Source organism: Ranitomeya imitator, chromosome 1, assembly GCF_032444005.1.
Source record: "Ranitomeya imitator isolate aRanImi1 chromosome 1, aRanImi1.pri, whole genome shotgun sequence".
Classification (NCBI taxonomy): Eukaryota; Metazoa; Chordata; class Amphibia; order Anura; family Dendrobatidae; genus Ranitomeya; species Ranitomeya imitator.
In genome coordinates this window covers 779,564,716-779,591,625 of record NC_091282.1, presented here as the reverse complement: position 1 = coordinate 779,591,625, position 26,910 = coordinate 779,564,716, and the positions used below count along the sequence as shown (strand labels likewise).

General features: G+C 47.0%; 1 protein-coding gene across 3 annotated transcripts in view; it reads left to right on the top strand.

Annotated features, from left to right (window-relative positions):
* The window catches only part of TTC7B (tetratricopeptide repeat domain 7B), a 189,856-nt gene that overhangs the window by 10,497 nt on the left and 152,449 nt on the right, over positions 1 to 26,910 (top strand). For all 3 annotated transcript variants that reach the window (XM_069736715.1, XM_069736734.1, XM_069736725.1), the window contains exon 2: positions 25,622 to 25,776. In XM_069736715.1, coding sequence (XP_069592816.1) covers positions 25,622 to 25,776 — 155 coding nt within the window. The remainder of the gene's footprint in view (positions 1 to 25,621; positions 25,777 to 26,910) is intronic.

Below are 26,910 nucleotides of genomic sequence, written 5' to 3'. Positions count from 1 at the left end.
AAAGCCCAGGAACTTTTGCAGACTTTTCAGAGATGTCGGCTGAATCCAATCCTGGATGGCTTGGACCTTAACTGGATCCATCTCGATAGTAGAAGGGGTAAAGATGAACCCCAAAAATGAAACTTTCTGCACACCGAAGAGACACTTTGATCCCTTCACAAACAAAGAGTTAGCACGCAGGACCTGAAAAACCATTCTGACCTGCTTCACATGAGACTCCCAATCATCTGAGAAGATCAAAATGTCATCCAAGTAAACAATCAGGAATTTATCCAGATACTCACGGAAGATGTCATGCATAAAAGACTGAAACACAGATGGAGCATTGGCAAGTCCGAACGGCATCACTAGATACTCAAAATGACCCTCGGGCGTATTGAATGCAGTTTTCCATTCATCTCCTTGCCTGATTCTCACCAGATTATACGCACCACGAAGATCTATCTTAGTGAACCAACTAGCCCCCTTAATCCGAGCAAACAAGTCAGATAACAATGGCAAGGGATACTGAAATTTAACAGTGATCTTATTAAGAAGGCGGTAATCAATACACGGTCTCAGCGAACCATCCTTCTTGGCTACAAAGAAGAACCCTGCTCCCAGTGGTGATGACGATGGGCGAATATGTCCCTTCTCCAGGGATTCCTTCACATAACTGCGCATAGCGGCGTGTTCGGGCACGGATAAATTAAATAATCGACCTTTAGGGAATTTACTACCAGGAATCAAATTGATAGCACAATCACAATCCCTATGCGGAGGTAGAGCATCGGACTTGGGCTCTTCAAATACATCCTGATAATCAGACAAGAACTCTGGGACCTCAGAAGGGGTGGATGACGAAATCGACAAAAATGGAACATCACCATGTACCCCCTGACAACCCCAGCTGGATACCGACATGGAATTCCAATCCAATACTGGATTATGGGTTTGTAGCCATGGCAACCCCAACACGACCACATCATGCAGATTATGCAACACCAGAAAGCGAATAACTTCCTGATGTGCAGGAGCCATGCACATGGTCAGCTGGGCCCAGTATTGAGGTTTATTCTTGGCCAAAGGTGTAGCATCAATTCCTCTCAATGGAATAGGACACCGCAAAGGCTCCAAGAAAAACCCACAACGTTTAGCATAATCCAAATCCATCAGATTCAGGGCAGCGCCCGAATCCACAAACGCCATGACAGAAAACGACGACAAAGAGCATATCAAGGTAATGGACAGAAGGAATTTGGACTGTACAGTACCAATGACGGCAGACCTAGCGGACCGCTTAGTGCGCTTAGGACAATCAGAAATAGCATGAGTGGAATCACCACAGTAGAAACACAGACCATTCAGACGTCTGTATTCCTGCCGTTCAACTCTAGTCATAGTCCTATCGCATTGCATAGGCTCAGGTTTAACCTCAGGCAGTACCGCCAAATGGTGCACAGATTTACGCTCGCGCAAGCGTCGACCGATCTGAATGGCCAAAGACAAAGACTCATTCAAACCAGCAGGCATAGGAAATCCCACCATGACATCCTTAAGAGCCTCAGAGAGACCCTTTCTGAACAAAGCTGCCAGCGCAGATTCATTCCACTGAGTGAGTACTGACCATTTCCTAAATTTCTGACAATATACTTCTATATCATCCTGACCCTGGCACAAAGCCAGCAAATTTTTCTCAGCCTGATCCACTGAATTAGGCTCATCGTACAGCAATCCGAGCGCCAGGAAAAACGCATCGACACTACTCAATGCAGGGTCTCCTGGCGCAAGAGAAAATGCCCAGTCTTGAGGGTCGCCGCGCAAAAAAGAAATAATAATCAAAACCTGTTGAATAGGATTACCAGAAGAATGAGGTTTCAAGGCCAGAAATAGCTTACAATTATTTTTGAAACTTAGAAACTTAGTTCTAGCTCCAAAAAACAAATCAGGAATAGGAATTCTTGGTTCTAACATAGATTTCTGATCAATAGTATCTTGAATTTTTTGTACATTTATAACGAGATTATCTATTGAAGAGCACAGACCCTGAATATCCATGTCCACACCTGTGTCCAGAATCACCCAAATGTCTAGGGGGGAAAAAAAAAAGTGAACACAGAGCAGAAAAAAAAAAAAAAAAAAAAAGTCAGAACTTTTTCTTTCCCTCTATTGAGAATCATTAGTTGGCTCCTTGTACTGTTATGTTTGCTAATGACAGGTGTTATGAAGGCAATCCAGAAACACAGTGTGCTTAGCGATCAGAGCGCACACAGTGATCTGACAAATACCCAAAAATACAAGAACGAGCTCTGAGACGTGGAAACTCTGTAGACTGCACAGCTGATCCTATCCTAAACACAACTAAAAGCGGCTGTGGATTGCGCCTAACAACTACCTAGGCAACTCGGCACAGCCTAAGAAACTAGCTAGCCTGAAGATAGAAAAATAGGCCTGACTTGCCCCAGAGAAATTCCCCAAAGGAAAAGGCAGCCCCCCACATATAATGACTGTGAGTAAGATGAAAAGACAAAACGTAGGGATGAAATAGATTCAGCAAAGTGGGGCCCGATATTCTAGGACAGAGCGAGGACAGTAAAGCGAACTTTGCAGTCTACAAAAAACCCTAAAGCAAAACCACGCAAAGGGGCAAAAAAAAACCACCGTGCCGAACTAACGGCACGGCGGTACACCCTTTGCGTCTCAGAGCTTCCAGCAAAACAAAAGACAAGCTGGACAGAAAAAAGGCAACAAAAAAACAAAAAGCACTTAGCTATACAGAGCAGCAGGTCACAGGAACAATCAGGAGAAGCTCAGATCCAACACTGAAACATTGACAAGGAGCAAGGATAGCAGCATCAGGCGGAGTTAAGTAATGAAGCAGTTAACGAGCTCACCAGAACACCTGAGGGAGGAAGCTCAGAAGCTGCAGTACCACTTGTGACCACAGGAGTGAATTCAGCCACAGAATTCACAACACCCCTGTATATATGACCCTGTACACACAACCCTGTATACAGGAGCATAGGAGAGAAGTGTGCGCTCCCTGACATCACTATGCCCCTGTATATATGACCCTGTACACACAACCCTGTATACAGGAGCATAGGAGAGAAGTGTGCGCTCCCTGACATCACTATGCCCCTGTATATATGACCCTGTACACACAACCCTGTATACAGGAGCATAGGAGAGAAGTGTGCGCTCCCTGACATCACTGTGCCCCTGTATATATGACCCTGTACACACAACCCTGTATATAGGAGCATAGGAGAGAAGTGTGTGCTCCCTGACATCACTGTGCCCCTGTATATATGACCCTGTACACACAACCCTGTATACAGGAGCAGAGGAGAGAAGTGTGTGCTCCCTGACATCACTGTGCCCCTGTATATATGACCCTGTACACACAACCCTGTATACAGGAGCAGAGGAGAGAAGTGTGTGCTCCCTGACATCACTATGCCCCTGTATATATGACCCTGTACACACAACCCTGTATACAGGAGCATAGGAGAGAAGTGTGCGCTCCCTGACATCACTGTGCCCCTGTATATATGACCCTGTACACACAACCCTGTATATAGGAGCATAGGAGAGAAGTGTGTGCTCCCTGACATCACTGTGCCCCTGTATATATGACCCTGTACACACAACCCTGTATACAGGAGCAGAGGAGAGAAGTGTGTGCTCCCTGACATCACTATGCCCCTGTATATATGACCCTGTACACACAACCCTGTATACAGGAGCATAGGAGAGAAGTGTGCGCTCCCTGACATCACTGTGCCCCTGTATATATGACCCTGTACACACAACCCTGTATATAGGAGCATAGGAGAGAAGTGTGCGCCCCCTGACATCACTGTACCCCTGTATATATGACCCTGTACACACAACCCTGTATACAGGAGCATAGGAGAGAAGTGTGCGCCCCCTGACATCACTGTGCCCCTGTATATATGACCCTGTACACACAACCCTGTATACAGGAGCAGAGGAGAGAAGTGTGTGCTCCCTGACATCACTGTGCCCCTGTATATATGACCCTGTACACACAACCCTGTATACAGGAGCATAGGAGAGAAGTGTGCGCTCCCTGACATCACTATGCCCCTGTATATATGACCCTGTACACACAACCCTGTATACAGGAGCATAGGAGAGAAGTGTGCGCTCCCTGACATCACTGTGCCCCTGTATATATGACCCTGTACATACAACCCTGTATACAGGAGCATAGGAGAGAAGTGTGCGCTCCCTGACATCACTGTACCCCTGTATATATGACCCTGTACACATCACCCTGTATATAGGAGCATAGGAGAGAAGTGTGCGCCCCCTGACATCACTGTACCCCTGTATATATGACTCTGTACACACAACCCTGTATACAGGAGCATAGGAGAGAAGTGTGCGCCCCCTGACATCACTGTGCCCCTGTATATATGACCCTGTACACACAACCCTGTATATAGGAGCATAGGAGAGAAGTGTGCGCCCCCTGACATCACTGTACCCCTGTATATATGACCCTGTACACACAACCCTGTATATAGGAGTATAGGAGAGAAGTGTGCGCTCCCTGACATCACTGTGCCCCTGTATATATGACCCTGTACACACAACCCTGTATATAGGAGCATAGGAGAGAAGTGTGCGCTCCCTGACATCACTGTGCCCCTGTGTATATGACCCTGTACACACAACCCTGTATATAGGAGCATAGGAGAGAAGTGTGTGCTCCCTGACATCACTGTGCCCCTGTGTATATGACCCTGTACACACAACCCTGTATATAGGAGCATAGGAGAGAAGTGTGCGCTCCCTGACATTACTGTGCCCCTGTATATATGACCCTGTACACACAACCCTGTATACAGGAGCATAGGAGAGAAGTGTGCGCTCCCTGACATCACTATGCCCCTGTATATATGACCCTGTACACACAACCCTGTATACAGGAGCATAGGAGAGAAGTGTGCGCTCCCTGACATCACTATGCCCCTGTATATATGACCCTGTACACACAACCCTGTATACAGGAGCATAGGAGAGAAGTGTGCGCTCCCTGACATCACTGTGCCCCTGTATATATGACCCTGTACACACAACCCTGTATACAGGAGCAGAGGAGAGAAGTGTGCGCCCCCTGACATCACTGTGCCCCTGTGTATATGACCCTGTACACACAACCCTGTATATAGGAGCATAGGAGAGAAGTGTGCGCTCCCTGACATCACTGTGCCCCTGTGTATATGACCCTGTACACACAACCCTGTATATAGGAGCATAGGAGAGAAGTGTGTGCTCCCTGACATCACTGTGCCCCTGTATATATGACCCTGTACACACAACCCTGTATACAGGAGCATAGGAGAGAAGTGTGCGCTCCCTGACATCACTATGCCCCTGTATATATGACCCTGTACACACAACCCTGTATACAGGAGCATAGGAGAGAAGTGTGCGCTCCCTGACATCACTGTGCCCCTGTATATATGACCCTCTACACACAACCCTGTATACAGGAGCATAGGAGAGAAGTGTGTGCTCCCTGACATCACTGTGCCCCTGTATATATGACCCTGTACACACAACCCTGTATACAGGAGCATAGGAGAGAAGTGTGCGCTCCCTGACATCACTATGCCCCTGTATATATGACCCTGTACACACCACCCTGTATACAGGAGCATAGGAGAGAAGTGTGCGCTCCCTGACATCACTATGCCCCTGTATATATGACCCTGTACACACAACCCTGTATACAGGAGCATAGGAGAGAAGTGTGCGCTCCCTGACATCACTATGCCCCTGTATATATGACCCTGTACACACAACCCTGTATACAGGAGCATAGGAGAGAAGTGTGCGCTCCCTGACATCACTATGCCCCTGTATATATGACCCTGTACACACAACCCTGTATACAGGAGCATAGGAGAGAAGTGTGCGCTCCCTGACATCACTGTGCCCCTGTATATATGACCCTGTACACACAACCCTGTATATAGGAGCATAGGAGAGAAGTGTGCGCTCCCTGACATCACTGTGCCCCTGTGTATATGACCCTGTACACACAACCCTGTATATAGGAGCATAGGAGAGAAGTGTGCGCTCCCTGACATCACTGTGCCCCTGTGTATATGACCCTGTACACACAACCCTGTATATAGGAGCATAGGAGAGAAGTGTGTGCTCCCTGACATCACTGTGCCCCTGTATATATGACCCTGTACACACAACCCTGTATACAGGAGCATAGGAGAGAAGTGTGCGCTCCCTGACATCACTATGCCCCTGTATATATGACCCTGTACACACAACCCTGTATACAGGAGCATAGGAGAGAAGTGTGCGCTCCCTGACATCACTGTGCCCCTGTATATATGACCCTGTACACACAACCCTGTATACAGGAGCATTGGAGAGAAGTGTGTGCTCCCTGACATCACTGTGCCCCTGTATATATGACCCTGTACACACAACCCTGTATACAGGAGCATAGGAGAGAAGTGTGCGCTCCCTGACATCACTATGCCCCTGTATATATGACCCTGTACACACCACCCTGTATACAGGAGCATAGGAGAGAAGTGTGCGCTCCCTGACATCACTATGCCCCTGTATATATGACCCTGTACACACAACCCTGTATACAGGAGCATAGGAGAGAAGTGTGCGCTCCCTGACATCACTGTGCCCCTGTATATATGACCCTGTGCACACAACCCTGTATACAGGAGCACAGGAGAGAAGTGTGCGCTCCCTGACATCACTGTGCCCCTGTATATATGACCCTGTACACACCACCCTGTATACAGGAGCATAGGAGAGAAGTGTGCGCTCCCTGACATCACTATGCCCCTGTATATATGACCCTGTACACACAACCCTGTATATAGGAGCATAGGAGAGAAGTGTGCGCCCCCTGACATCACTGTACCCCTGTATATATGACCCTGTACACACAACCCTGTATATAGGAGCATAGGAGAGAAGTGTGCGCCCCCTGACATCACTGTACCCCTGTATATATGACCCTGTACACACAACCCTGTATACAGGAGCATAGGAGAGAAGTGTGCGCCCCCTGACATCACTGTAGCCCTGTATATATGACCCTGTACACACAACCCTGTATACAGGAGTATAGGAGAGAAGTGTGCGCTCCCTGACATCACTGTGCCCCTGTATATATGACCCTGTACACACAACCCTGTATATAGGAGCATAGGAGAGAAGTGTGCGCCCCCTGACATCACTGTACCCCTGTATATATGACCCTGTACACACAACCCTGTATACAGGAGCATAGGAGAGAAGTGTGCGCCCCCTGACATCACTGTAGCCCTGTATATATGACCCTGTACACACAACCCTGTATATAGGAGTATAGGAGAGAAGTGTGCGCTCCCTGACATCACTGTGCCCCTGTATATATGACCCTGTACACACAACCCTGTATATAGGAGCATAGGAGAGAAGTGTGCGCTCCCTGACATCACTGTGCCCTTGTGTATATGACCCTGTACACACAACCCTGTATATAGGAGCATAGGAGAGAAGTGTGTGCTCCCTGACAGCACTGTGCCCCTGTGTATATGACCCTGTACACACAACCCTGTATATAGGAGCATAGGAGAGAAGTGTGCGCTCCCTGACCTCACTGTGCCCCTGTGTATATGACCCTGTACACACAACCCTGTATATAGGAGCATAGGAGAGAAGTGTGTGCTCCCTGACATCACTGTGCCCCTGTATATATGACCCTGTACACACAACCCTGTATACAGGAGCAGAGGAGAGAAGTGTGCGCTCCCTGACATCACTGTGCCCCTGTATATATGACCCTGTACACACAACCCAGTATACAGGAGCATAGGAGAGAAGTGTGTGCTCCCTGACATCACAGTGCCCCTGTATATATGACCCTGTACACACAACCCTGTATACAGGAGCATAGGAGAGAAGTGTGCGCTCCCTGACATCACTGTGCCCCTGTATATATGACCCTGTACACACAACCCTGTATACAGGAGCATAGGAGAGAAGTGTGCGCTCCCTGACATCACTGTGCCCCTGTATATATGACCCTGTACACACAACCCTGTATACAGGAGCATAGGAGAGAAGTGTGTGCTCCCTGACATCACTGTGCCCCTGTATATATGACCCTGTACACACAACCCTGTATACAGGAGCATAGGAGAGAAGTGTGCGCTCCCTGACATCACTGTGCCCCTGTATATATGACCCTGTACACACCACCCTGAATACAGGAGCATAGGAGAGAAGTGTGCGCTCCCTGACATCACTATGCCCCTGTATATATGACCCTGTACACACAACCCTGTATACAGGAGCATAGGAGAGAAGAGTGCGCTCCCTGACATCACTGTGCCCCTGTATATATGGCCCTGTACACATCACCCTGTATACAGGAGCATAGGAGAGAAGTGTGCGCCCTCTGACATCACTGTGCCCCTGTATATATGGCCCTCTACACACAACTCTGTATACAGGAGCAGAGGAGAGAAGTGTGCGCCCCCTGACATCACTGTACCCCTGTTTATATGACCCCGTACACACAACCCTGTATACAGGAGCAGAGGAGAGAAGTGTGTGCTCCCTGACATCACTGTACCCCTGTATATATGACCCTGTACACACAACCCTGTATACAGGAGCATAGGAGAGAAGTGTGCGCTCCCTGACATCACTGTACCCCTGTATATATGACCCTGTACACACAACCCTGTATACAGGAGCAGAGGAGAGAAGTGTGTTCCCCCTGACATCACTATGCCCCTGTATATATGACCCTGTACACACAACCCTGTATACAGGAGCAGAGGAGAGAAGTGTGTTCCCCCTGACATCACTATGCCCCTGTATATATGACCCTGTACACACAACCCTGTATACAGGAGCAGAGGAGAGAAGTGTGTTCCCCCTGACATCACTATGCCCCTGTATATATGGCCCTGTACACATCACCCTGTATACAGGAGCATAGGAGAGAAGTGTGCGCCCCCTGACATCACTATGCCCCTGTATATGTGACCCTGTACACACAACCCTGTATACAGGAGTATAGGAGAGAAGTGTGCGCTCCCTGACATCACTGTACCCCTCTATATATGGCCCTGTACCCATCACCCTGTATACAGGAGCAGAGGAGAGAAGTGTGCGCTCCCTGACATCACTATGCCCCTGTATATATGACCCTGTACACACAACTCTGTATACAGGAACATAGGAGAGAAGTGTGCGCTCCCTGACATCACTGTGCCCCTGTATATTTGACCCTGTACACACCACCCTGTATACAGGAGTATAGGAGAGAAGTGTGCGCTCCCTGACATCACTGTGCCCCTGTATATATGGCCCTGTACACATCACCCTGTATACAGGAGCATAGGAGAGAAGTGTGCGCCCCCTCACATCACTGTGCCCTGTATATATGACCCTGTACACACAACCCTGTATACAGGAGCATAGGAGAGAAGTGTGCGCTCCCTGACATCACTATGCCCCTGTATATATGACCCTGTACACACAACCCTGTATACAGGAGCATAGGAGAGAAGTATGCGCCCTCTGACATCACTGTGCCCCTGTATATATGGCCCTGTACACACAACTCTGTATACAGGAGCAGAGGAGAGAAGTGTGCGCCCCTTGACATCACTGTACCCCTGTATATATGACCCCGTACACACAACCCTGTATACAGGAGCAGAGGAGAGAAGTGTGTGCTCCCTGACATCACTGTACCCCTGTATATATGACCCTGTACACACAACCCTGTATACAGGAGCATAGGAGAGAAGTGTGCGCTCCCTGACATCACTGTACCCCTGTATATATGACCCTGTACACACAACCCTGTATACAGGAGCAGAGGAGAGAAGTGTGCGCTCCCTGACATCACTGTGCCCCTGTATATATGACCCTGTACACACAACCCTGTATACAGGAGCATAGGAGAGAAGTGTGCGCCCCCTGACATCACTATGCCCCTGTATATATGACCCTGTACACACAACCCTGTATATAGGAGCATAGGAGAGAAGTGTGCGCTCCCTGACATCACTATGGCCCTGTACACATCACCCTGTATACAGGAGCATAGGAGAGAAGTGTGCGCCCCCTGACATCACTATGCCCCTGTATATGTGACCCTGTACACACAACCCTGTATACAGGAGTATAGGAGAGAAGTGTGCGCTCCCTGACATCACTGTACCCCTCTATATATGGCCCTGTACCCATCACCCTGTATACAGGAGCAGAGGAGAGAAGTGTGCGCTCCCTGACATCACTATGCCCCTGTATATATGACCCTGTACACACAACCCTGTATACAGGAGCATAGGAGAGAAGTGTGCGCTCCCTGACATCACTATGCCCCTGTATATATGAACCTGTACACACAACCCTGTATACAGGAGCATACGAGAGAAGTGTGCGCCCCCTGACATCACTATGCCCCTGTATATATGACCCTGTACACACAACCCTGTATACAGGAGCATACGAGAGAAGTGTGCGCTCCCTGACATCACTATGCCCCTGTATATATGGCCCTGTACACATCACCCTGTATACAGGAGCATAGGAGAGAAGTGTGCGCCCCCTGACATCACTATGCCCCTGTATATGTGACCCTGTACACACAACCCTGTATACAGGAGTATAGGAGAGAAGTGTGCGCTCCCTGACATCACTGTACCCCTCTATATATGGCCCTGTACCTATCACCCTGTATACAGGAGCAGAGGAGAGAAGTGTGCGCTCCCTGACATCACTATGCCCCTGTATATATGACCCTGTATACAGGAGCATAGGAGAGAAGTGTGCGCTCCCTGACATCACTATGCCCCTGTATATATGAACCTGTACACACAACCCTGTATACAGGAGCATAGGAGAGAAGTGTGCGCCCCCTGACATCACTGTGCCCCTGTATATATGACCCTGTACACACAACCCTGTATATAGGAGTATAGGAGAGAAGTGTGCGCTCCCTGACATCACTATGCCCCTGTATATATGACCCTGTACACACAACCCTGTATATAGGAGTATAGGAGAGAAGTGTGCGCTCCCTGACATCACTATGCCCCTGTATATATGACCCTGTACACATCACCCTGTATACAGGAGCATAGGAGAGAAGTGTGCGCTCCCTGACATCACTATGCCCCTGTATATATGACCCTGTACACACAACCCTGTATACAGGAGCATAGGAGAGAAGTGTGTGCTCCCTGACATCACTATGCCCCTGTATATATGACCCTGTACACACAACCCTGTATACAGGAGTATAGGAGAGAAGTGTGCGCCCCCTGACATTACTATACCCCTGTATATATGGCCCTGTACACATCACCCTGTATACAGGAGCATAGGAGAGAAGTGTGCGCCCCCTGACATCACTATGCCCCTGTATATATGACCCTGTACACACAACCCTGTATATAGGAGCAGAGGAGAGAAGTGTGCGCCCCCTGACATCACTATGCCCCTGTATATATGGCCCTGTATACACCACCCTGTATATAGGAGCAGAGGAGAGAAGTGTGCGCCCCCTGATATCACTGTGCCCCTGTATATATGGCCCTGTACACATCACCCTGTATGCAGGAGCATAGGAGAGAAGTGTGTGCCCCCTGACATCACTGTGCCCCTGTATATATGACCCTGTACACACAACCCTGTATACAGGAGCATAGGAGAGAAGTGTGCGCCCCCTGACGTCACTGTGCCCCTGTATATATGGCCATGTACACACCACCCTGTATACAGGAGCATAGGAGAGAAGTGTGCGCCCCCTGACGTCACTGTGCCCCTGTATATATGACCCTGTACACACCACCCTGTATACAGGAGCAGAGGAGAGAAGTGTGCGCCTCCTGACATCACTGTACCCCTGTATATATGGCCCTGTACACACAACCCTGTATACTGGAGCAGAGGAGAGAAGTGTGCGCCCCCTGATGTCACTGTGCCCCTGTATATATGACCCTGTACACACCACCCTGTATACAGGAGCAGAGGAGAGAAGTGTGCGCCCCCTGACATCACTGTACCCCTGTATATATGGCCCTGTACACACAACCCTGTATACTGGAGCAGAGGAGAGAAGTGTGCGCTCCCTGACATCACTGTGCCCCTGTATATATGGCCCTGTACACATCACCCTGTATACAGGAGCATAGGAGAGAAGTGTGCGCTCTCTGACATCACTGTGCCCCTGTATATATGGCCCTGTATACTCTACCCTGTATGTAGAGGAGCTGCGGAGACACCATCACGTGTTTCTCAACGCAGGCAGTGAATAGCCAGGCCTTTCCCCGGGAAGGAACAACCAAGGGAAGGGCAGCATCCAATAAAGGAAAACATCCAATAAAGGAAAACCACCTATGCCAAGCATGGTATCCATCCACAGACAGCTGTTTTGGGGGTTTTTGCCCCTCATCAGTCTGGAGTAGGAAACTGGCTATCAGGAGCAGTGCCTAGTAGAAAGTCTATAAAGGCACGGATGATTGACCTCGTGGAGACCAAAACATCCAACACCGCGGAGACACCATCACGTGTTTCTCAACGCAGTGATCCAGAACACTGCCCCCAAATATGCAAATACATGTAGAGGAGCTGCGGAGACACCATCACGTGTTTCTCAACGCAGGCAGTGAATAGCCAGGCCTTTCCCCGGGAAAGAACAACCGAGGGAAGGGAAGCATCCAATTAAGGAAAACATCCAATAAAGGAAAACCACCCATGCCTAGCATGGTATCCATCCACAGACAGCTGTTTCGGGGTTTTTGCCCCTCATCAGTGTGGAGAAGGAAACTGGCTATCAGGAGCAGTGCCGCCTAGTAGAAAGTCTATAAAGTCCTTTATAGACTTTCTACTAGGCACTGCTCCTGATAGTCAGTCCTTTATAGATTTTCTACTAGGCACTGCTCCTGATAGCCAGTTTCCTACTCCACACTGATGAGGGGCAAAAACCCCGAAACAGCTGTCTGTGTATGGATACCATGCTTAGGTGGTTTTCCTTTATTGGATGTTTTCCTTTATTGGATGCTGGCCTTCCCTTGGTTGTTCCTTCCCGGGGAAAGGCCTGGCTATTCACTGCCTGCGTTGAGAAACACGTGATGGTGTCTCCGCAGCTCCTCTACATGCATTTGCATATTTGTGGGCAGTGTTCTGGATCACTGCGTTGAGAAACACGTGATGGTGTCTCCGCGGTGTTGGATGTTTTGGTCTCCACGAGGTCAATCATCCGTGCCTTTATACTCTATCCTGTATACAGGAGCAGAGGAGAGACTTATGCGCCCCCTGACGTGACTGTGCCCCTGTACACAACCCCTGGCAAAAATTATGGAATCACCGGCCTTGGAGGATGTTCATTCAGTTGTTTAATTTTGTAGAAAAAAAAGCAGATCACAGACATGGCACAAAACTAAAGTCATTTCAAATGGCAACTTTCTGGCTTTAATAAACACTAAAAGAAATCAAGAACAAAAAATGTGGTAGTCCGTAATGGTTACTTTTTTTAACCAAGCAAGCAGGGGTTGTATATGACCCTGTACACACCACCTTGTATACAGGAGCAGAGGAGAGATGTGTGCGCCCCCTGACATCACTGTGCCCCTCTATATATGGCCCTGTACACACCACCTTGTATACAGGAGCAGAGGAGAGATGTGTGCGCCCCCTGACGTCACTGTGCCCCTGTATATATGGCCCTGTACACACCACCCTGTATACAGGAGCAGAGGAGAGATGTGTGCGCCCCCTGACGTCACTGTGCCCTTGTGTATATGGCCCTGTATACTCTACCCTGTATACAGGAGCAGAGGAGAGAAGTATGCGCCCCCGACATCACTGTGCCCCTGTATATACTAAAGTACACACCACCCTGTATACAGAAGCATAGGTGAGAAGTGTGTGCCCACTGACGTCACTGTGCCCCTGTGTATATGGCCCTGTACACACCACCTTGTATACAGGAGCAGAGGAGAGAAGTGTGCGCCCCCTGACATCACTGTACCCCTGTATATATGGCCCTGTACACACCACCCTGTATACAGAAGCAGGGGAGAGATGTGTGCGCTCACTGACTTCACTGTACTCTTGTATATATATAGCCCTGTATACACCACCCTGTATACAGAAGCAGAGGAGGGCAGTGTGCGCCCACATACGTTACTGTGCTCCTGTATATATGGCCCTGTACACACGACCCTTTATACATTAGTAGAGGATAGAAGTGTGCCCCCCCGATGTCACTGTTCCCCTGTATACAGCTCTGGCTAAAATTTAAGAGAGCACTGCACAGCTTTATAAAAATTCGCTTTTCTACATGTCAGAGAGGAATTCCATTCCAGTGTCAGTTGAATTCCAACCAGAGTACACCTAATACTACTTAATGTGCTTCTGATTAGGTGATCACCTGAACGAAATCGTATTTAACGAAAGAAAGTATAAAAAACACTTCTGTGGTGTTCACAATCCTCCTGCAATAGGACAAGCTGGATGGCAAAACAAGTGCTAGTAATATCCCAAAAGTAATAGGAATGAAAAAATAACTTTTAACCATGCCAATAGAGTTGAAAAGAAAAGTCTTGAGTGAGGAAAAGAAAGGCTCAATTCTGGCTTTCCTAGCAGAGGGACACAGTGAGTGTCATGTTGCCTCCATTCTTAAAATTTCTAAGATGGCAGTCCATTACAACAAGGTCAAGCAGCAGATATTGGTGACAACAAAGCTACAGACAGGCAGAAGGCGAAAACGACTCTCCTGTGACCGGGATGATCGTCATCTTATTCGAATGTCACTCAGCAATCGCAGGATGACATCAAGTAACCTACAAAAGGAATGGCAAATGGCAGCTGGGGTGAAGTGCACGGCAAGAACAGTTGTTAACAGGCTCCTAGATGCAGGACTCAAGTCATGTAAAGCTAGAAAAAAGCCTTTCATCAATGAGAAGCAAAGGAGATCCAGGCTGAAGTTGCCAAAGAACATAAGGATTGGACCATAGAGGACTGGAGTAAGGTAATCTTCTCTGATGAGTCTAATTTTCAGCTTTGCCCAACACCTTAATCTTTATTTAATCTGGTCGTTTAATGGTTAGATGGAGTCCTGGAGAGGCGTACAAGCCATAGTGTCTTGCACCCACTGTGAAATTTGGTGGAGGATCGGTGTTGATCTGGGGATGCTTCCGCAAGGCTGGAATTGGGCAGATTAATCTTTGCGAAGGACGTATGAATCAAGCCGCATACAAGGTTATCCTAGAAAAACAGTTGATTCCTTCTGCTCAGACAATGTTCCCCAACTCTGAGGACTGGTTTTTCCAGCAGGACAATGCGCCATGCCACACAGCTAGGTCAATCAAGGTGTGGATGAAGGACCACCACATCAAATCCCTGTCATGGCCAGCCCAATCGCCAGACCTGAACCCCTTTGAAAACCTCTGGAATGTGATCAAGAGAAAGACGGATAGTCACAAGGCATCAGACAAAGAAAAACTGCTTACATTTTTGTGCCAGAAGTGGCATAAGGTCACCCAAAAGCCATGTGAAAGCCGTGGAAAGCATGCCAGGATGCATGAAAGCTGTGATTAAGGCTGTGTGCACACGTTGCTGATTTTTTTGCGTTTTTTTTGCGTTTTCTCGCTTTAAAAACGCTATAAAACCGCAAAAAAAAACAATACATTATGCATCCCATCATTTAGAATGAGTTCCGCAATTTTTGTGCACACGATACGTTTTTTTCCGCAAAAAAAAACGCATTGCGGTAAAAAACGCAGCATGTTCATTAATTTTGCGGATTTTTTGCGGATTTCCCACTTAATAATGCATTGGGAAATGTCTGGAAAATCCCCCCAAAAAAGCGGTAAAAACGCACAAAAAACGCATGCAGATTTCTTGCAGAAAATTTCAGGTTTTTCTCAGGAAATTTCTGCAAGAAATCCTAAACGTGTGCACATAGCCTAAAAATCATGGTTTTCCACAAAATATTGATTTCTGAACTCTTCCTGAGTTACAGCATTAGTATTTGTTGTTTCTAAATGATTATGAACTTGTTTTCTTTGCATTATTTGAGGTCTGCAAGCAATGCATTTTTTTGTTATTTTGACAATTTCTCATTTTCGGAAAATACCGCATATACTGTACTCGAGTATAAGCTGACCCGAGTATAAGCCGACTCCCCCGTAATTTTGCCACAAAAAACTGGGAAAACTTAATGACTCAAGTATAAGCCTAGGATGGGAAATTCAGCAGATCCTGGTAAATGTCAAATGTAAAAATAGATACCAATAAAAGTAAAATAATTGAGACATCAGTTAAGTGTTTTTGAATATCCATATTGAATCAGGAGCCCCATATAATGCTCATACAGTTCATTATGGCCCCGTAAGATGCTCCATACAGTTTATGATGGGCTCCATAAGATGCTCCATATTAAAATATGCCCCATATAATTCTGCACAAATGTTGATTATGACCCAATAAAGATTCTCCATACAGATATTTGCCCCATATAATGCTGCACATGGCCCCATAAGATGATCCATAGAGATATTTGCGCCATATAATGCTGCACATGGCCCCATACAGATATTTGCCCCATATAATGCTGCACATAGCCCCATAAGATGCTCCATACAGATATTTGCCCCATATAATGCTGCACATGGCCCCATACAGATATTTGCCCCATATAATGCTGCACATAGCCCCATAAGATGCTCCATACAGATATTTGCCCCATATAATGCTGCACATGGCCCAATAAGATGCTCCATACAGATATTTGCCCCATATAACGCTGCACATAGCCCCATAAGATGCTCCATACAGATATTTGCCCCATATAACGCTGCACATGGTCCCATAAGATGCTCCATACAGATATTTGCCCCATATAACGCTGCACATGGCCCCATAAGATGCTCCATACAGATATTTGCCCCATATAACGCTGCACATGGTCCCATAAGATGCTCCATAGAGATATTTGCCCCATATAATTCTGCACATAGCCCATAAGATGCTCCATACAGATATTTGCCCCATATAATGCTGCACATGGCCCCATACAGATATTTGCCCTATATAATGCTGCACATAGCCCCATAAGATGCTCCATACAGATGTTTGCCCCATATAATGCTGCACATGGCCCCATAGATATTTGCCCCATATAATGCTGTACATGGCCCAATAAGATGCCCCATACAGATATTTGCCCCATGTAACGCTTCACATGGTCCCATAAGATGTTCCATACAGGCATTTGCCCCATATGCTGTTGCTGCGATTAAAAAAATAAAAAATTACATGCTCACCTCTCAGGCCCCCGGCACTTGCTATATTCACCTGCTCCCCGTTCCACCGCTGATCGCCGCTGTGTCTTTCCCGTCCTCCGGACTGGCGCTCAGGCAGAGGACGGCGCGCACTAATCGCGTCATCGCACCTTCTGACCTAGGGCAAATATCTATAGGGCCATGTGCAGCATTATATGGGGCAAATATCTGTATAGAGCATCTTATGGGGCCATGTGCAGCATTATATGGGGCAAATATCTGTATGGGGCCGTGTGCAGCATTATATGGGGCATCGAGTTATACTCATCTGCTCCTGGCGCAGTCCCTGCACGTCTGTTCCCCGGCACCAGCAGCTTCTCCCTGTATTGAGCGGTCACATGGTACCGCTCATTACAGTAATGAATATGCATCTCCACCCCTATGGAAGTGGAGTCGGGTCCATATTCATTACTGTAATGAGCGGTACCATGTGACCGCTCACTACAGGAAGAAGTTGCCAGGGACGTACAGGGACCGCGCCTGGAGCAGGTGAGTATTTTTACACAGCTCCGCTCCCCCTCCCCTGCCGACCCCTGGGTATGATTCGAGTATAAGCCGAGAGGGTTACTTTCAGCCCCAAAAAAGTTGGCTGAAAATCTCGGCTTATACTCGAGTATATACGGTAGAAAAAATTGGATTCCGGCTCAACAGGACTGGATTTTCCTTTTCTTTTTTCAAAAGAAAATATGGTGCATACAAAAGAAAAATTTACATGGTCGACATGTCCCAGTTGACTGGGCGAGTCCGGTGTCTGAGCCCCATGTGGATGAGCATAGAGCAACTAGGTGAGCTGGAATCATGTTTTTTTAAATAATTATTGCTTGGAACTTATAGAATAAAAAAGAACAATTTACATTTTACTCAAAAATATACCTATAAAGAGAAAAATAAGACAAACTGAAAATTTTGCAGTGGTCTCTTAATTTTTGCCAGAGCTTTATGTGTATACACACCTCCCTGATATCATGCCTGTGTACAGTACACTGCATAGCATATTGCTACAGTGAATGCAGTGCCTTGAAAAACTCTTCATACCCCATGAACCTTTACACTTTACTCCCACAGAAATAAGTGTATTACTGATATTTTATGTAACACCCACACAAAGTAACAAGTATTTGTGATGTGTAAAGGAAATGATACAAGGTTTGCTAAATAAAAAAATACATACCGTATATACTCGAGTATAAGCCGAGATTTTCAGCCCATTTTTTGTGGCTGAAAGTCCCCATCTCGGCTTATACTCCCGTCATACCTACTGCTGGCGCGGTCCCTGCACGTCCCTGCTTTTTCCAGCGCTGCAGATTCTTCCTGTACTGAGCGGTCACATGGCACCGCTCATTTCAGTAATGACTAAGCGGCTCCACCTCCCATAGAGGTGGAGCTGCATATTATTATTATTATTATTATTATTATTAATTTATATAGCCCCATTGATTCCATGGTGCTGTACATGAGAAGGGGTTACATACAAGTTACAAATATCACATACAGTAAACAAACTAACAATGACAGACTGATACAGAGGGGCGAGGACCCTGCCCTTGCGGGCTTACATTCTACAGGATGGTGGGGAAGGAGACAGTAGGTTGAGGGTTGCAGGAGCTCCGGTGTTTGTGAGGCGGTAGCTCCAGTAGTGGTGAGGAGGCAGCGGTGTCAGTGCAGGCTGTAGGCTTTCCTGAAGAGATGAGTTTTCAGGTTCCATCTGAAGGATCCGAATGTGTTCATTACTGTAATGAGCGGTAGCTGTGACCGCTCAATACAGGAAGAAGATGCAGCGCTGGAAGAAGCAGGGACTGCACAGCGCCAGCAGTAGGTGAGTACATGGGGAGGGGAGCGCTGCACTGCGCGATATTTACCGCTCCTCGTTCTGGTGCGGCTCTGTCTTCAGCATCCTCTGGCTGTGACGCTCAGGTCAGAGGGCGCGGTGACGTAGTCAGTGTGCGCCCTCTGCTGAACGTCAGTGCTGAAGACGGAGCCGCACGAGGAGCAGGTAAAAGTGCCGGGGGCCTGAGCGAAGAGAGGTGAGTATGTGATTTTTTTTTTTTATCGCAGCAAAAGCATATGGGGCAAGTGACTGTACGGAGCATCTTATGGGGCCATAACTCTTGTGCAGCACTATAAGGGGCAAGTGACTATACGGAGCATCTTATGGGGCCATAACACTTGTGCAGCACTATATGGAGCAAGTGACTGTATGGAGCATCTTATGGGGCCATAAAACTTGTGCAGCACTGTAAGGGACAAGTGGCTGTATGGAGCATCTTATGGGGCCATAAAACTTGTGCAGCACTATATGGGGCAAGTGACTGTACGGAGCATCTTATGGGGCCATAACGTTTGTGCAGCAATATATGGGGCAAGTGTCTGTATGGAGCATCTTATGGGGCCATAACACTTGTGCAGCACTATATGGGGTAAGTGACTGTACGAAGCATCTTATGGGGCCATAACGCTTGTGCAGCAATATATGGAGCAAGTGACTGTACGGAGCATCTTATGGGGCCATAACGCTTGTGCAGCACTATAGTGGGGCAAGTGACTGTATGGAGCATCTTATGGGGCCATAACGCTTGTGCAGCACTATATAGGGCAAGTGACTGTATGGAACATCTTATGGGGCCATAACGCTTGTGCAGCACTATATGGGGCAAGTGTCTGTATGGAGCATCTTATGGGGCCATAACACTTGTGCAGCACTATATTTGGCAAACGACTGTATGGATGATCCTATGGGACCATAACGTTTGTGCAGCAATTATATGTGGCAAGTGTCTGTATGGAGCATCTTATAGGGCCATAACGTTTGTGCAGCACTATATGGGGCAAATATCTCTATGGAGCATCTTATGGAGCCCTTATTACCCCTTATGCAGGATTATATGGGGCATATTTTAATATGGAGCATCTATTGGGGCCCATCAAACTTTATGGAGCATTATATGGGGCTCCTGATTCAATATGGATATTCAAAAACACTTAACCTACTGATGTCTCAATTAATTTTACTTTTATTGGTATCTATTTTTACTTTTGAAATTTACCGGTAGCTGCTGCATTTTCCACCCAGTTTTTTGTGGCAAAATTAGGAGGGTCGGCTTATACTCGGGTATATATGGTAAATCTGAACAGTGTGAGGTATTTATTTTCAGCCCCCTGTAGTCTGATCTACCTAAATAAAATCACTGAGTGACTAAACAGCCCCCCAAAGGTTTTTTTAACTCAAATAGATTTTTATTAAGTATAAAATCACAATAAACATTTTACAACAATACAGGGAATTTGAAAAGATATCTCCCACCACCCCTCCCCCCGCAATATATCCCAACTAGTGATGAGTGAATATACTCGTTACTCGAGATTTCCTGAGCACGCTCGGGGGTCCTCCAAGTATTTTGTAGTGCTCGGAGATTTAGTTTTTCTTGCCGCAGCTGAATGATTTACATCTGTTAGCCAGCATAAGTACATGTGGGGATTCCCTAGCAACCAGGCAACCCCCACATGTACTTATGCTGGCTAACAGATGTAAATCATTCAGCTGCGGCAATAAAAACTACATTTCCGAGCACTAAAAAATACTCTGAGGACACCCGAGCATGCTCAGGAAGTCTCGAGTAACGAGTATATTCGCTCATCACTAAGGCTATGTGCACACGTTGCGGTTTTTACCGCGGAACCGCGGCGATTTTGATGCTGCGGGTCCGCAGCAGTTTCCATTGCGTTTACAGTAACCTGTAAACCCTATGGAAACCGCAAACCGCTGTGCACATGCTGTGGGAAAAACCACGCAGAAACGCAGCGGTTTATAACCCGCAGCATGTCACTTCTTTGTGCAGAATCTCAGCGATTCTGCACCCATGGAAATGCATTGATCCGCTTACTTCCCGCATGGGGCTGTGCCCACCATGCGGGAAGTAAGCGGATAATGTGCGGGTTATACCCGGGGTGGAGGAGAGGAGACTCTCCTCCAGGCCCCGGGAACCATATTTGTGGTTAAAAAAAAGAATTAAAATAAAAAATAATGTTATACTAACCTCTCAGCGCTGTACGCGGCCGTCCGGTCTGGGTTGCTGTGCGAGCAGGGCCTGCGGTGACGTCGCGGTCACATGACCGTGACGTCACGAAGGTCCTTCTCGCACAGCATCTTTGGAACCGGACTGCCGCCTGCAGCGCCGAGGAGATCGGGACGTCAATTACTATTGATGTTGCATATTGCTGCATATGCAGCATCAATAGTAGGAGTAAAATCCCGCAGCGGAACCCGCAGGACAAAACGTGATAAATCTGCGGGGATAACCGCAGCGGTTTTGCCCTGCAGATTTATCAAATCCGCTGCGGGAAAACCCGCAGGGACCCGACGCAACGTGTGCATATGGCCTAATCCCAACATTACCAACTCCCCCCTTTTCTCCCCATTTAGACAGCTCATGCTCTTCGCTTAGCATATTGTATACCGGCATATACTTTAGTATTATGTGATGACTCCTACTGTCCCCATATAAACAAACATTCCAACAGGAAAAAACTTCACAGATCGTTCTTCCCTCATCCCTCCCCTACCCCAATTCCAGCCAAGGCATCCACATTTTATCATAAAACTCCACTTTCCCTCTTTTCTGATAAACCCCCTTTTCTAGAGTAATAACATATTTCACATATTGAAGGTATTCTTGCTATGAACTTCCAAGCCATGTACAATAGTCTAGCGATTGCTATCTTCAAATTGTTATCTACTCTTATCTCCTCTACATATCCCAACAAACCCACCACCAGCCCCAAAGCAGCCAGCCTCGGACACGTCCAGAGCATGTGAAGCAGTCCAGCATTGTCATTCCTACACCTAGGGCACTCCGAGTCAGACTGCAATCCGGCCTTATACAAAACATCTAGAGATCTATACACTCTATGTAGGATGTAAAGCTGAGACAGTCTTATGGTTCATTCAGTGACAGTTTTGGTATCCATTCTAACACAGACATCCATGTTTCATCCTCTAAATGGCCCAATTCTCTCTCTCATTTAGTTCTAGCGCCAGTCGGGAAACCCAGTAAATGAGTATGTAGTAGGTCTCTGTACAAGGTGGAAATAACCCCTCTCATTGCCCCCTCTCCACACACATACTCCAACACTAAATCGCATTGAATTTTAAAAGTGTCTCCCCTGTTCTGTGCATTAAACGCATGTCTCACCTGTGCATATTGTTATTCCCCTGGCCTGCCATTCTGGTAAACATCCCATTGCCATAAACTCTGGTAAATTGTTATTAAACCACAGCGGGGAGAACCTGGTAAGACAGGTGACTCCACGAATTTATCTGACTCTTCCCCATAATTTATATATCAGGAATAGCATAGGATAGATTTTCCCAAGTGCCCCCAGAGACCCATCTTCCAAGCACTGGACATCTTGTCGTCACCCTCTCTATCAGCTGTTGTACCACGCTGGAAGACGCCTCACGCTCTCAGCCCTTTAAGTGCTGGCACTGAGCCGCCAGGAAGTATATTTCAGGGTTAGGCAAAGCCAAACCTCCTTCATCCTTAGGTCTCTCAAGCGTCTCCAACCTATTACAGGGATGCTGCTTCCCCCACACTAAATTCCTAAATAAGGAGTTAATCAGCTTAAATTTCCCACGTGGTATCCAAATAGGTGAGTTATGGAGAACATACAGTATCTTAGGCATGAGAATCATTTTAATAAATCTTTCGATAAGCCGAATAGCATTTCCTAATGAAATATGTGGATCGCTCAAGAACAGCAGCATGTCGTCCGCGTGTAACGCTATCTTTTCTTCAATTGACCCATACTTAAACCCAGATACTTCAGCAGACTGCCTAATCTTGGCGGCCAGTGGTTCAACAGCCAAAGCAAACAGGAGAAGGGAGAGCGGACACCTCTATGTAACTTAGGCTACTTTCACACTAGCGTTGTGCACTGCACATCGCTATGCGTCGTTTTGTAGAAAAAACGCATCCTGCAAAAGTGCTTGCAGGATGCGTTTTTTCTCCATTGACTTGCATTAGCGTCGCATTGCGACGCTTTGCCACACGTCGCAATCGTCGTGCGATTGTTGCGCCGTGTTGTGGCGGACCGTCGGCTGCAAAATAGTTACATGTAACATCTTTTTGCAGCGTTGTGTCCGCCATTTCCGACCGCGCGCGTGCGGCCGGAACTCCGCCCCCACCTCCCCGCACCTCACAATGGGGCAGCGGATGCGCTGGAAAAATGCATCCACTGCCCCCGTTGTGCGGCGCATTCACTGCTAGCGTCGGTACGTCGGCCCGACGCACTACGACGGGCCGAGTACGACGCTAGTGTGAAAGTAGCCTTAATCGTACAAGAAAACTCTCCATTCACCTTAACTCTAGCCACTGGTTGCGCATACAGCAGTTTGACACAGGACACAAATTGTGGACCAAAACCCGAACAGTGTAATACCTGCCACAAATACCCCCATTCTACACTGTCGAAAGCCTTATGGGCGTCTAAGGATGCAATAACTCTCTGGCCACAGTTATCAGCACTCAGCTGTACATTCATAAAAAGCCTTCTCAATTTAATTGCTGTAGACCTGTCTGGCATAAAGCCGGACTGACCTGGATGTATTAATTTAGATATAACACCTGTTGGTCTGGTTGCCAACACCCCGGCCAGAAGCTTGACATCTGTTGTAAGCAAAGAAATTGTTCAGTATGACTCAGGATACCGTAAGTCTTTATCCTCCTTTGGGATTACCACTATTATGGCTTCTGTCATGGAGGCTGGCAGGATTCCCCTACTCTTAGCCTCCTCCGAGACCATTCTTAATCTGGGCATCAACACTTCTTCCATATCTTTGTAAATTTCAGCTGGTAGTCCATCTGCTCCTGGCGCCTTACCCTTTGCCATTGACCTTAATGCCCGGCTCAATTCCTCATCCGTAATAGGTGCCTCCAAACTTTCCCTGTCATCCTCACTCAGCTTAGGCAACTCAAGTCCCCCTTAAAAAAGCCCCAGTGTCTCCCATCGATGCATCCAGCCACGAGGAGTACAAATCCGCATCGAAGTCTGTAAAGACCTCCGAGATCTCAGAAGTCTCCAGCACCTTCGCACCCCCCCCCCCCCCCCCAAAGGTTATATAATTAATACATTGCGTCCACCTGGGTATGATTTCTCAATATAACTACAGCTGTTCTGTGAAGGCCTCAGAGGTTTGTGTGAGAACATTAGAGAGCAAATAACATCATGAAAACCATCTTTATAGAATAGCGGCAAGAAAAAAGGCATTTGTGAAAGTCATAAAAAGTCCCATGTAGGGGACACAGCGAGCATGTGCAAGAATGGGCTCTAGTTAGAGGACACTAAAGGAAAACTTTTAACCTAAAAGCACCATCCTCACCGTCACACATGGTGGCAGCATCCTGCTGTGGGGAGACTTTTCTTCAGCAGGGCCAGGGAAGTTGGTCAGAGTTGATGAAAAGGTGGGTGGAGCTAAATAGGGCAATCCTGGAGGAAAACCTGTTAGAGGCTGCAGAAGACTTGAGACTTGGGCGAAGGTTCACATTCCTGTAGGACAACAACTCTAAACATCCTGCCAGAGCCACAATGGAGGGTTTAGATGAGAGGATATTCAGTTGAGTGAACGGCCCATTCACCGTCCAGTTCCAAATCCAAGAGAATCTATGACAAGACGTGAAAATTACTGAACACAGACGTCTCCATCCAATGTCACCAAGAGAGAGCGAGTGTGCAAAGAGGAAGGGGCAAAATGTCACCTCTAAATGTGCAAAGTGGGAGAGACAGACCCCAAAAGACTGCAGAGGAAGGTGGAGAGACAGACCCCAAAAGACTGCAGAGGAAGGTGGAGAGACAGACCCCAAAAGACTGCAGCAGGAATTACAGTGAAAAGTGGTCCTACAAAGTATTCACTCAGAGGGGCTGAATACTATCATACATCACAATTGTCAGATTTATACTTATTTATATTTAGTAAACCAAAAAACCTCATATCATTCCCTTTACACGTCACAAATACTTGTTACTTTGTGATGGTATCACATAAAGTTCTAATAAATACATTTAAGTTTGTGGGTGTAACATGAAAAAATGTGGAAAGAGTCAGGATATGAAGACTTTTTCCAGGCACTGTATACATCTATATACACAGTACATTATAATGCACCCCTATATACAGAACACTGTGTTATATATTGCCAACTATATGCAGGACACATTTCTATAGTACATACACTATGTTCATTAGTCTCTCTCCTGCCCCACAGATGACATGGCTGAACTGCTTCTTGGAGAAGCCAAACTCGAGCAGTACCTGAAGGAAAACCCCTTGAAGCAGGGAACCAGTCCTCGGGGACCGCGACCAAAGCTGACTGATGTCCGCAAGCATCTGACTGCAGCACTGGACAGAGGAAACCTTAAGGTACCAAGGATATCAGTTAGATATGATTATACACTTATTATGTATCGGATGAGTGTTTGTATGGATCTTATCAGAGCTCCAGGCTGCTTCTTCCCCTTTCCCCATAGTTTATACTGCAGCTCTGCTTAATCAGATTGGCTTGATTGTAGGTAGGACATCTTGTAGGAAATAGAGAATATCCTTGACCTGCCATACAAAAAGTGAAGGCGACTCTTAGTTTGCACACACTTTGAATAATTCCAGTGGCAGCTGTATAGAAGACAGACTCATCTACAGTGACTGCATCAGCAGAATAGTGAATGCAGCTCTGGAGTATAATACAGCTCAGTGGAGGATCAGTAATGTAATGTATACCCTTCAGCTGCTCTCACTATTCTGCTGGGCCAGTCGCTGTGTACATACATTACTTATTCTGCACTGATTCTAAGTTACATCCTGTATTATACTCCAGAGCTGCACTCACTATTCTGCTGGTGCAGTCACTGTGTACATACATTACTGATCCTGAGTTGCATCCTGTATTATACTCTAGAGCTGCACTCACTATTTTGCTGATGCAGTCAGTGTGCACATACATTACTGATCCTGAGTTACATCCTGTATTATACTCCAGAGCTGCACTCACTATTCTGCTGGTGCAGTCACTGTGTACATACATTACTGATCCTGAGTTGCATCTTGTATTATACTCTAGAGCTGCACTCACTATTTTACTGATGCAGTCAGTGTGCACATATTTTCCATTACTGCTGCTGAGTTACCTCCTCCTGTATTATAGCCCAGATGTCACAGGTTTACCAGGACAGAGAAGAGCCAGAAGACCACAGCGTCCTGACTTCTCCTACTCCTTCACTAATTAGAAGCACTTCTCCTTCATATTTATTAAAGGTGCAGGTTTCAGTTAGCAGTTCAGGGATTAATCTGCTCAGTTGAGAGCTCCTGGAAGCTTTCCTGCATTAAGGGTATGTGCACACGTATTCTGGAGGACTGCGGATTTTTCCGCAGCGGATTTGGAAAAACCGCAGTGCAAAACCGCTGCGGTTTTTCCTGCGGATTTATCGCGGTTTCAACTGCGGATTCCGCTGCGGCTTTACACCTGCAGTTTTCTATTACAGCAGGTGTAAAACCACAGCG